The 13419-nt window shown below is 42.8% G+C and overlaps 1 protein-coding gene across 2 annotated transcripts in view; it reads left to right on the forward strand.

Annotated features, from left to right (window-relative positions):
* The window catches only part of ANKRD50 (ankyrin repeat domain containing 50), a 38833-nt gene extending 25957 nt beyond the window's left edge, over positions 1 to 12876 (forward strand). For both annotated transcript variants that reach the window (XM_074542017.1, XM_005485623.4), the window contains exons 4-5: positions 4138 to 7685; positions 9903 to 12876. In XM_074542017.1, the coding sequence (XP_074398118.1) occupies positions 4138 to 7682 (3545 nt within the window). In that variant the 3' untranslated portion in view covers positions 7683 to 7685; positions 9903 to 12876. The remainder of the gene's footprint in view (positions 1 to 4137; positions 7686 to 9902) is intronic.
* Positions 12877 to 13419: the final 543 nt, after the last annotated feature.

Raw genomic sequence — 13419 nt, forward strand, 5'->3', positions numbered from 1 at the left:
TCAGGAGAGATTGCTTCCAAAATAAAAAATCTAAGTTGTCCTCTAATTTTTCATTGTAGGTTGGAATTTATTTGGATGATTTCATGTTTCTTTGAAGTCTTTATGGGAGTTGGGTTCTTACTGTAAAAGATAAACTATATATTTATGTGGTTGTAAAATTTACTTTTATAACATTGAAGCTTTGAAAAAGTTTATTTCTTGTTTAGGTTTGGGGTTTGGAAAGAAAAATTCTTTAGAATGCTTGGGAAAATATAGGGAGCTTTTAATTACTGTGTCCTTTCTTTTCATTACCACTTTGAAAGCATTGTACTAGGGAATTTCATATTTCCTTGTAAAAAGTTGTGTGTGAACTTGGAGTTTAATTGCCTTGTAATTAAAGAGGGAAGACTAAATTGTTTTAAATGGACTATTACCTGTAGATCCAGTTAAATAAACTTCTGTGCAGTGACACGGACCAGTGAGAGCAGCAGATTTCAGCCTCAGTGTCTCGTAGCACCTGCAGAAGAGGCAGAGGCATTTGTAATGCACAATATGCTGCAAATGCACTAAAAGCTAAGTGTGCTGCCTGAGTCTCCAGGTGCCCTTTGCTCTGCTGGATGAGTTATTCTTTGTGAGCAGGTGTGCATAAATGGCCTCAGAAGTACCTAATTCAGTGCGTGTTTAGATCAGCAGCATAAATTGTTAATGCCAAATTACTGCCATGTTGGTAATAATTTGGATTTCTCTAAAGCTTACAATTCAGTTAAATACATTAAAATGCATTTTAAACTTCTATTATGTGCTTATGTAAATCCATTTAGAGATATGAAAGTGGAAGGATATTTGTAAGTATTGAAACTTGCTAGTTAATAGCTTTTTTACTATTAAAATATGAAAAGGTTGACATGCTATAAAAGTATTTATAACCAAGATACTTTTTTTCCCCCTTTTGAATGGCCCTAGGTCTTGCCAAGGAATACATTTGGAACAGATTTGTTTACAGAACTGCCAGAAATGCAATAAATTAGAACAATCCATATTGGAGCTCCCATTGGGTTGAAAGTGATGTGTTGTAAGAAAAATTTTAACAATGCAAGAAGCAGGGTCGTGGGACTGCAAGTTCTGTCTACTGTAACTTCTGTTTTGCTGAGCTTAAGTAGTTCATGGGAATGCATCTGAAACAAAATGAGCTTTCTCTTAATATTTTGGTACTTCTTACCCATGAAAGTGAGTTATTGTATGGAGCAGGGTTGAAAAGCAAGTTTGCAGGACCTTTGTTTGGAAATGTAAAATGACTTCATTTAGGCAGATATTTGGGGGAATAAAAACATAGCTTTGTTTTCCTTCTTCAAGCTAGCAATAAAAAATTCAGATTTTAAAAAATTCAGTTCTACCTATAAGGCTTCTTTTGAATTATTTGCTTATTATGGTATGGCCTGATGCAGTGGTTAAAATTAACATCGTGTTTCATGTCCAAAAGTCTGTTACAGTGGCAATTTGTTAATTCCAGCCCTTAAAGGGTGTTTCATCCCTGGGATGTGTGAAGGTCTGTATGAGTGTAGTGTGCTTCTTGCTATCCAAGCTTAATTTCAGATACAATATATGGGATCTCATTAGCAAAGAATGTATGGAAATACTGCAGAAAAGGGGGGGAAAAGCAGTTTTTGGCTTCCATTAACATATAGCAAATCAAATAGTTTAAAACTGCTCTGAAGCCTTCTGAAATGTATTTACCTGTCTGAAGTGTTTAGATATTTGGTGTACCTCGGGTAAGAACAGATCAGGGTAGTATTTTTAGCTCTAGTATGGAATAAAGTAATCAGATCATCTTGGAATGTTTTGTGTTGGAAGAGACCTTAAAGGTCATCTCACTCCAGCCCTGTGCCATGGGCAGGGACACCCTCCACTCTCCCAGGTTATTCAAAGCCCCATCCAACCTGGCCTTGAGCACTGCCAGGAATGGAGCATCCACAGCTTCTCTCGGTACTGATATATCATTTAAAGGGAAAAAAATAATGCCAAACATACAAACCCTTCCTTTTTTACTTTTTTATTTGGAGGGCTTAGGGTTTTTTTTTGTTCACTCTTCCACTCATTTTGGGAAGCAAAGTGAAAATTGTTTTTCAAAGAATGCTTGCAAGACAGGCAAGTCTTTTGTTTTTGCAGCAGGGGTGCAGAGACTGAGACAGAGGCGCCTAAACAGTTATCACTGCGAGTTTTCCTGGGAAGGCTGGGAGTCAGGAGAGGTGAAGTGTAATCATTAGTCAGGCAACACTGAACATCAGCTGAAATCTCAGGATTGCTATTGTGCCAGTCCATCAGGGGTTTTCTCATTGCAGGGAAATGAAATCTGCTACTCAAAAAACAAACCATGTGAAGATAAAAACAGCTTACGTTTGCAGGTGTATATTGGGAGGCAGGATGTGGGCATGGGATTAATGTGAGAGGTTGGGGATTTTGTGAGCAGGGTCACTTCGGTCTGAAGACACAGAGAATGATTTTGCAGAGCTCCCTGCCCGTTCCTGTTGAGGCAAGAGATGGGGACAGATCGGTGTGAGGCGAAGCAGGGCAGTTCAGGGGAGGGTGAGAGAGCAGGGTGGCTGTGTCTGCTCCAGATGGAGCAAACCAGAGCTGTTCCCTCTGCACACGTGAGCCAGGCAAAGGGACACTTGTCCCCAATTACAGCTCCTTGGATGCCTGTGACTGTGGGTCCATGAACCAAGCAATGGCTTTGGTGTTATTTTTTCACTTCTGTGTCTTCTGAAGGATCCTGACCTAGAAACAGCCTTTCACTTCAAGTGGGAGCTTGGGATCTGCAGAATCACAGGGCACTGTCTGCTCTTACTCAGCAAAGTTTTTTATTTGGGTTGTGTGCAAGAATTTAGGGCTTCACAAAGTTACATACAGAATATTTTATTAAAATACATAGTAAAGCAATGAATTATGCCATTCTACAGGTCAGGTAAGGACATTACATGAATTTGTGGCACATTATAGTGGATAAAGCTGTTTCTATGTTTCCTTTTAGAGACAAAAAAAGAGAAGAAGCCTCTGGAATGGACAAAATAATCTTGCTTATTTCTGGCCTTTTGATTAAAAAATCTTCAAGTAGTCAATCTTGCTTGTGTAATCTTATCCTCTGAACTGACTGTGCAAAAGTGTCCTCTCCAGTGATTTCGTTTCATGGAGAACCATGATTTTGTTTTAGGTATTCTGTTGGCTCAGTCCTGTTTGTCGTGCTTCCATAATTACTAAGGGAAGCAGAAATATTTTAGTAACACTTCCATAGTTGGCCTCTCTGTTCTCATCTGTGGTGTTTGTACAGTGCTGGTGTAGACTAAACAATTAACAGAGTGACCTTAAGGGGACATTCAGAGTGTCTGCTGAAGCCACCAGGCAGCAAAAACCACAGCTCTGTTACCAGCCTGAATTTGCTGTCAGAACAACCTCGCAGACTGAGCACTGTGATCCACAGAGTGTTTAAATACAATAAAAACATAGATCTAGAAGCAGCATCCTACAGAGGCTCGCTTAAAATGATTTTTTTCTGTGGAGATGGGGCTAGAATTGAATTGAACACATCGATCTATGGTTGCTTTTCCTTCAGTGTAATTTAGAGATCAGTAACTCAGCTTTGGTTTGAAGAGCAGTTGGTTACGTGTCTGACTAGCTGCTCTGGCTGTAAGGAAGGGATGACAAGCTGTCCCTGCAAAGGTGAGGTAATAAACATAATAATTGTCTTAACCTAAATAGCTTAAAATTACTTAGAATTCCATTGTTAACCACACTGGAGAAGGGATTACTTCTTTAATAATATAATAATACTTAATAATCTTATTTCAGTTGCAGTTTTGATGGTTTTGCTTAGGTGTTTAATGTTGTCCAAGGCAGACACACAATGCCTAATTCAGAGTGATTTTCAATATTATTTTTGTTAATAGCACCTATTTTTTCTTACAATAGATGATAACAGTGTATCTAATCATCAGAGTTTTCTGCTATTATAATTAATTTATATTCACCGTGTTTGCAGGGGAAAATATTTTACTGTGGGTGTTCCCCACCCAAAAATGTCTTGGCTTTTATTTACTCTTCTTTCAACATTGAGTTAAGCAGAGCTGGATCATAAATAATTACAACTTTCTCTCCTCTCAACAGGTTTTCGAAAAATAAGTCTGGATGACCTCCGAAAGGCTTACATTGTGAAAGATGTGCAGCAATATATTCTGCATCGTTTGGACCAGGAAGAAGCCCTGAGACAACACCTCACAAAGGAAACAGCAGAAATGCTGAATCAGCTTCACATCAAAAGCAGCGGTTGCTTTTTGTACCTGGAGCGTGTCCTAGATGGAGTTGTGGAGAATTTTATCATGTTGCGGGAGATCCGTGATATTCCAGGAACATTAAATGGCCTCTACCTTTGGCTCTGTCAGAGACTTTTTGTGAGAAAACAGTTTGCAAAGGTCCAGCCCATCCTTAATGTAATTCTTGCAGCCTGCAGGCCCTTGACCACCACGGAATTGTATCAAGCGGTGTGGACCAAAAACATGACGATGACGATGGAGGACTTTCAACGCAAATTGGATGTCCTGTCCAAAGTCCTTATCGATGGCCTTGGAAATACAAAAATCTTGTTTCATTACAGTTTTGCAGAGTGGTTGCTGGATGTGAAGCACTGCACACAGAAATACTTGTGTAACGCCGCAGAGGGACACAGAATGCTGGCCATGAGTTACACCTGCCGGGCAAAGAATTTATCGCCGCTAGAAGCGCAAGAGTTTGCATTGCATCTCATTAATTCTAATTTACAGTTGGAGACTTCGGAGCTGGCTTTGTGGATGATCTGGAATGGCACGCCTGTCAAAGATTCCCTGTCCACCTTAATTCCTAAAGAGCAAGAGGTGCTACAGCTGCTGGTAAAGGCCGGTGCTCACGTCAACAGCGAAGACGACCGCACGTCTTGCATCGTCCGGCAGGCCCTGGAGAGGGAGGACTCCATCCGCACCTTGCTGGACAACGGCGCGTCCGTGAACCAGTGCGATTCCAACGGGAGAACGCTGCTGGCCAACGCGGCCTACAGCGGCAACCTCGACGTGGTCAACCTGCTGGTGTCCAGGGGCGCCGACCTGGAGATCGAAGACGCCCACGGGCAGACGGCGCTGACCTTGGCTTCCCGGCAGGGCCACACCAAGGTGGTCAACTGCCTCATCGGCTGCGGGGCCAACGTCAACCACACGGACCACGACGGCTGGACGGCGCTGCGCTCGGCCGCCTGGGGAGGGCACACCGAGGTGGTGTCCGCGCTGCTCTACGCCGGCGTCAAGGTGGACTGCGCCGACGCCGACAGCCGCACGGCGCTGAGGGCGGCGGCGTGGGGAGGGCACGAGGACATCGTGCTGAACCTGCTCCAGCACGGGGCCGAAGTGAACAAAGCCGACAACGAGGGCAGGACGGCTCTGATCGCCGCGGCGTACATGGGGCACAAGGAGATCGTGGAGCACCTGCTGGACCACGGCGCGGAGGTGAACCACGAGGACGTGGACGGCAGGACGGCGCTGTCCGTGGCCGCGCTCTGCGTGCCGGCCAGCAAGGGCCATGCCTCGGTGGTCAGCCTCCTCATCGACCGCGGCGCTGAGGTCGACCACTGCGACAAGGACGGCATGACTCCGCTGCTGGTGGCCGCCTATGAGGGACACGTGGATGTGGTTGATCTGCTTCTGGAAGGAGGAGCTGACGTTGATCACACGGACAACAACGGCCGGACGCCGCTTCTGGCAGCAGCCTCCATGGGCCACGCCTCGGTGGTGAATACTCTCTTGTTTTGGGGTGCAGCTGTTGACAGCATCGACAGTGAAGGTAGAACAGTCTTGAGCATAGCATCTGCGCAGGGCAATGTTGAGGTAGTACGGACTCTGCTGGACAGGGGGCTAGATGAAAATCACAGAGACGATGCAGGCTGGACACCTTTGCACATGGCAGCTTTTGAAGGTCACAGGTTGATCTGTGAAGCTCTTATAGAACAAGGTGCTAGAACAAATGAAATTGATAATGATGGACGGATACCTTTCATATTAGCTGCGCAGGAAGGTCACTATGATTGTGTGCAGATGTTACTGGAAAACAAATCCAACATTGATCAGAGAGGCTATGATGGGAGAAACGCTCTCCGGGTTGCTGCCTTAGAAGGTCATAGAGATATAGTCGAGCTACTGCTCAGCCATGGAGCAGATGTGAACTACAAAGATGCTGATGGCCGGCCGACACTTTATATCCTAGCGTTAGAAAACCAGCTTACAATGGCTGAGTATTTTTTAGAAAATGGTGCAAACGTCGAAGCCAGCGATGCTGAAGGAAGAACGGCACTCCATGTTTCCTGCTGGCAGGGCCATTTGGAGATGGTGCAGGTGCTGATAACGTACCACGCTGACGTGAACGCTGCAGACAACGAGAAGAGATCTGCTTTGCAGTCTGCTGCATGGCAAGGCCACGTGAAGGTCGTGCAGCTTCTCATCGAGCATGGGGCTCTGGTCGACCACACTTGTAATCAAGGTGCTACTGGACTCTGCATTGCAGCCCAAGAGGGGCACATTGACGTTGTCCAGATATTACTGGAGCATGGTGCTGATCCCAATCACGCTGACCAATTTGGGCGCACTGCTATGCGGGTTGCAGCCAAAAATGGACACTCCCAGATTATCAAATTACTGGAAAAATATGGTGCATCAACTCTGAACGGTTGTACGCCGTCTCCAGTCCACACAATGGAGCAGAAGCCCTTACAATCAGTCTCCTCTAAAATGCAGTCCTTAACCATGAAGTCCAATAGTTCAGGGAGTACTGGAGGGGACATGCAGCCTGGGATGCGGGGATTATCCAATGGGCCTGCACACGCCTTCAGTTCTCCTTCGGAGTCTCCCGATTCTACGGTTGACCGTCAGAAATCATCTTTATCAAATAATTCCCTGAAAAGCTCCAAGAATTCCTCTCTCCGCACCACGTCCTCGACGGCCACCGCTCAGACGGTGCCCATCGATAGTTTCCACAGCCTGTCCTTCACGGAGCAAATCCAGCAGCATTCCCTGCCACGCAGCAGAAGCAGGCAGTCCATTGTCTCCCCTTCTTCCACAACTCATTCCCTAAGTCAAAATCACAATTCACCCAGCAGCGAGTTTGAATGGAGCCAAGTGAAACCTAGCTTGAAATCAACTAAAGCGAACAAAGGGGGCAAAACAGACAACTCCAGCAAGTCTGGGTCAGCTGGAAAAAAAATAAAGCAGAGTAGTTCCTCCCAACCCAAAGTGCTAGAGTATGAAATGACTCAGTTTGATAAACGAGTACCTATTGCCAAATCTGGCACAAGCATGCCACTGAAATCGATGCCTCCAGAGCCACAGTGCAAGATTTTGGTCCCTCCAGCTCAGCAAGAAGTTGGTCGATCTCAGCAGCAGTTCCTGATTCACCAACAGAGTGGGGAGCAGAAGAAGAGAAATGGCATTATGACAAATCCAAATTACCACCTTCAGAGCAATCAGGTTTTTCTTGGCAGGGTTTCTGTCCCACGAACAGTGCAGGACAGAGGGCATCAGGATGTGTTGGAAGGCTATCCCCCCGCAGAGACAGAACTCAGCCTTAAGCAAGCCTTAAAACTTCAGATTGAAGGTAGCGACCCAAGCTTCAACTACAAGAAGGAAACACCATTGTAAAAGGTAACTTACCCAGTCACAAAGGAGCAAAACGCCTGCATTTCATTTAAAATGTGCTAAAATTGCATTTTATTATCATTTACCATCATAATTGCTTACGTGATGGATGTTAAAATCTTAACCTGTCAAGTATTTCCTTCGCTGTCATTTAAAAGCGCCAGCCATAGAGGAATTGGATCGCTGTCATGTTGTCTGTTGAATTCACTCACTCAAATTGTGCCCCACTGTCTTTGAAAAGTGAGTTTCAGGTGGCAATGATTTGGAATTGGATTTTCATATGTAAGGACAGATGAGAATTTCAGTTCTTTATATTTTCAGATACAGTCTTTATTTCATTATTTACAAAAATGCTCCTCAGAAAGTTTCTGAAGGTTCTTATAAGTTATAGGCAACCATTTCTCTGAATGTGCATTTCAAGAGTGAGCATAAGTATAAAATACTATTCTAAAGCTTTGATTTTATGTTTCTGTTACTGTAAAGGTAATCCTCCTATAAAAGAGGTGGCTTTTCGTAGTGTAAGATTATAATCTATGTTATAGTACCAATTTTCTGACCATTCTGTTGTTCTTAATCAGTGGAGGTCATTTAGATATCTCACCTTCTCTCCAATACTGAATTTTAAGCTGAAAAATAATTATAAGTCTCTTTTTCAGACATGAATTGTCAGTGAGTCAGCTAAAATAGGAAGAGGGAGAAAAATAGAACAGTTGAGATGTATGTTTTTTAGGATATTCGGGATATGTTAGTATGTTTCCTTTTGGAATTTCGGAGAAGCAGAATAAGAGGTGTGCCCACCTCTTATCGCTTGCTCACTTATTTTTGAAAGCATTTTTTTGTGTGTGAATGCAGCATTTTGGACAGCTCAGACTGCTCTTAGAACAAGGATGTTCTTGCCAGTTCTGACTCAGTTCTGCTGCAGGTCATCAGAGACAGAGTGTTTCTAGGACAGTTGCAGGTGGTGCAGAACCCATACATGGAAGGTCTTCAGCTGTCAAAAACACACAAATAGACATTTTCCCAAAATGTCCTGGAAATTGATTTTAGTGGAATATATCTGTAGACACAGCTGAGGTGAATTGCAGAGCTATAGAATATTGTGCAGGACCCTGTTGGGCTGGCATTTTGGTTCAGTTAAAATGTTTGAAACAATACAGTGTTTCAGAAACATCTGCACTAGAGCCTGCACATTTGTAAAATGCAAATTTTACCAAAGGGTCAGATGAGCTGTGGGGCAGGACAGCAGGAACAGGCATAGAGAGGAATCATCAGGTGGGAGAGAAAAGTCCTTAAATCTTCATAAAAGTTACAAGGACTTCAGATTCCCACAGTAGCACATCGTGCCCAAACAGGATTAGAATTTATTTGTAATTTTTTCCTGCTTCTGTAAAGCTTTAAAACTTGTAATTAAGGATTGTATTTCCTAACTCTTACGTGCCTCCACCTGATGCTCACTGCTTGCTTTCATGTTATACTTTATTGTAAATCCATTGCATGGTTCTGATGCGGAATGTGTTCATCTGACCTGACCTGCCATCAAAAGACTGGTTTGGGTGAATCTTTCCATCTTCCTTTATTTTAAAATATAATCAGCATATAAAGAAATCTGAACATTCCACATATAATACTAAAATTTGGCTTTGCTTTGTCTGGAACAAATGGTGTGTTAAAGAAAATTCAGGGTTTCTCTCAGTGAAGTTCTTGGTTGTGCAAATGGCTAAAAAATGAGGTGTGGATAACCAAATGGTTTCTTTTGCTTTTCTCTTGACACTTTCCAGAGCGTCACCATAAAGATGGGAGTTTAGAACAAATCTGTGTGGATTATGAAGTGCTTGGCATAGGCTGTAATTTACCTCCTCTTTTGCCAAATCTCAAGCAGAAAAATGGGTAATTTCCCTGACTGGTGGATAAATGAGTCACCTGTGGGGAATCACATCAGAAATACTCCATGGGAGCACCACAGGAATGGCTTTCCTTTCCTGGCTGCTGCTTCCCAGCCTTTCCAGGAAGATCTCCTGTTGTGGGGACTTTGTAGGAGCTTGGGTTGGCAGAGGGCACAGGGAATCAATCACAGGGCCGGCGTTGGGCAGGAAGCACTTTTCCTCATCAGGTTGTTGTTTTGTGCTTTTGACTTTAATTAGGGATGACACAGCTCCATTTCTGACAGTGCTGCTTGTGTTACAGACTATTTCAAAGCTCAGTGTTTTTATTTTGTACTTGCAGGCCAGTTCCATGATGCTGTGAACAGAAGCGCTTCTGCTCCCGATGATTTATCAGCTGGCTGGGATGAAAGCAAACAGTGCTTGTTTAGTCCACCTAGAAATTCAAGAATGTGATTCCTACAGTTCAGTTACCTTAATTACTGTAACGTGCCTACATTTTCAGGCTGCCTTCTCAGTATAACCCTCTGTGCTTCGAAATTTTATTTTGTGTACTTTGTATTTAATACACAGAATGAGCACTTTTTTTAATTGCAGAAAGATATATGCTGTATTTCCCTGAGCACAGCTGAAAATGGTAAGAACCAGGAATTCTGATTTCCTGTTCCAGATCGCTTGGTAGAGGTGCATGTGCCACAGTGAACTGTGTTATGGAAAAGGCAGTGCTTTTTTTTGTATTTATTTTTCTGTGGCTAAAGAAAACAAGCAACGAGTTTGTCATATTTGCATTGTTATGTATTGTCAGTTCCCCGTGTACTTCAAAAGGTTCCCTCCAGAATTACAAGTCTTGTAACAGTATTTTATAAATACTGTACTTGTGTGTTCTGTCTGTGTAATTGCTGTTCAGTGGTGGCAATGAAGTCGGACTGCAACCACCTGCAGTGTCTTTGGGATTTTTAAGAGGCAAAAATCTACTCTGGTACTACAGCACCAAATCTGGATGGCAGACTGGGGCCACTGAAAGCAATAGGCAAATTTTGGACACTTGGCCTTCAATAGGCTCTGTTATTGCTACCGTGATGAGGTAACTAATATGGGTATGTCTGAGGTGCTAAAAGGTCTGATCCTGCTTTCTTGGATATCTCTATACATTAGAAACAGCTCTTTCTCTTTTCCAAGGCAAAGGACTATTTTTGGGAATGTCAGTAAAGCAAACCATGGGAAATACAGACCCTTTGTGAGCGAGGCTGAGGGAATAGCCAGCAGGAGTGCAGTGGAAAAGCACAGCGACAGCATTGCCTGGGGAGTACAGAGGAGGCTGAGCTAGCCCTGTCCTGAGACAATGACTCCTTAAAGCACAAACTTGTATGAATGTGGGTACTGCTTCGCGGGGATTAGGCAGAGCCAGTGTGTCTCTGTAGCTGGAGCACGGTGAGTCAGCAGTCAGGAGAGCCCAGCCGTGGAGAGTGGAAAGCTGGCTTCCTGCTCCTACAGCAGAACTGTTTTAGTGGTGTGAAAGAGAGCAAAGTCAAGGTCATTGCTGTGAAAGTGAGCAGTGTGGGTTTTCCCTTCGAATGTGCACATCTGACTTGCACAGTTCTGCGAGTGATGAAACAAAACAAGTGGGTTCTTTTCTCCTACAAATGCAAGCTATATTCTACTATATTCACCATTACACAGCCTTGCTCTTTAGGAAATAAGCCTATTTTTGTATGCAAGTGTTTCTTCTAAAGGCTTGGGTTTCATCTTTTTCATACTCTAATTCTGATCATTCCAGAAATAAGATGATGGAGAGCTGAGGTTATTTTTCGTAGATGAATAATTAGATCCTTAAACTTTGATAAATGGCCCCTGGATGTAGATGTAGTGCATATTCTGAAGCACTGAAGGGCTCCATGTCTGGTTATTATGATCAACTGTCATCAGAATACTTTTTTGCTTTTAAATCTTGCACCTCCATTCTTATTTGCTTTTTCCTAAATGTCAAAAAAGAATCTTTTATAGTCAGGCATTCATCGTATAGTAAAATTAGATGTTAGAAGCTGACACACAGCAATATGGATTATTCTGAATGTTTCATGTATTGAATTTCTTGTCCCCGTGGGACAATTATAAAATAAACATAACAGGAGTCTGGCAGAATGGCCTTAAGAGGGTTAGTGGTTTAGAAAAGAGAAAGTACCAAAATGTTCTCAGCAAACTTGTTCCAAACCTCAAGAGTAGTACTTTTGCAATACTGTGCAAGAATATGACTTTCCTTAGTGATTAGATGTATGTTTTGTTCTGTGGAAAGGGATCCCTGAATGCCAACATTTTTTCTACTGACCTTGACTGTCATTGGGATTATATTTATTTAATTTTATTGTGTTGTTATTAGTTGCACCTTGTGGACAGAGGACGTAAAAATATGGCCAATTTCACAAGGGGCCACAGCTTACAGATAGTCTGGTGGGTTTTGTGTGAATAGTATTTACATTTGAAGCAGTCACTGGGGAAACCCCTCTCTCCAAATGAGCAGAAAGTGACCTGTCAAAAACGTTTTGAGAATGACAATACTGCCACATTGGAATATCCCTTTGGAACGGGGCAGGAATTGCTTTAAATCATCTATTTTCTCAGATGGTCTGTGTAATTCCACGTTGCTGTTGCAGTGTGATTTTTAGCATCGCCATTTGTGAGGGGTTTGTGTGCCAAGCAAAGTTGCTGTTCCCCCATTGTTCCCTGTGCCCTGCCCTTTCCCATCTGTAAATGGAGTGACTCAGCACAGCTGCTTCTGCCAGGGCAGCACTTCTCACCACCCAAAAAACCCGAATAAAACAGGAATCCTGTTTCTCTTCATCCCATTTCGCTGGTCCTTCCAAGAATTTTGGATCTCCACAAGATATCCAGAATTCTTGGTGGGAGAGCTGGGGAAAAAGACTGTTTTGTGGACATGGATATCAATACTGTGTGCATGTGGAAAAACTCATCTGGAGAGAAATGCATTAAGAGATACCGAGGCACAACTGATGCATTTTTGTCTTCTCTGTGATCAGTATTGAAAACATTACCATTTTTTAAAAACTAAAAAGGTGTTTTCCCTCCTCAGTTACTCTGCTATGCAAATGTCTGTTATGCTTAATATTCCCCATCTGAACTCCTCAGTTAACTTGGTTTGCAGATAGACTGTTTTTTCCTGGAGTGGGTTGTAAATAGCCTTTAATGTACATTGAATGAATTTCACATTGTAAAATTTTTATTTTATTCCTTGTATTATATTAAGCGAAAATCCCTGTGTATATTAAAGTGCATAATAAATATATTTGCTTTTCAGCAGACATCTAACTGTTTTAATTTTTCTACCTCATTTCCTGGGACATTTCAGGAAAAGGTTATTAAACTTGATTAACTTTCATGCAGTACTAAATGAAGCGTGATGTGTGTTTCCAGTAAGCAGCCCAGGCTAGCCAACCTCAGAGCCTGGCACTAATTCCTGTGGCTTTGAGCATATGCAGGAGAAGATTTGCTGCATGTCCTTCTCTTCAAAGTGACCATTATATACTGTAAATACCACAAGGACCAATAAATTAACTATTTCAGTTGCTGTAAGTTCTTAACAAGTTCAAATGGGTTTTGTTAATTATTGCCTTGATGAGTGTTTCTCTGTAGTATTTTCAGCTGAAGCAAAAGCTCTCTTACTGATGGTGGCTACTCATTTGTCTTGAATGTGTTATTAGAAAAGGTAGGGAAGTTTTCTGGTCCTTGCAGTAATAATACCCTTTGGCCCTGTGATCTTGTCTCACTTCTTCAGATGGTAGAGCCACCATGATTTCTCTGCAGAGTGTGCAGGAGGAGTTTGTGCCTTCTGCAAGTGATGCTTC

The sequence above is a fragment of the Zonotrichia albicollis genome, chromosome 5 (genome assembly GCF_047830755.1).
Source record: "Zonotrichia albicollis isolate bZonAlb1 chromosome 5, bZonAlb1.hap1, whole genome shotgun sequence".
NCBI lineage: Eukaryota > Metazoa > Chordata > Aves > Passeriformes > Passerellidae > Zonotrichia > Zonotrichia albicollis.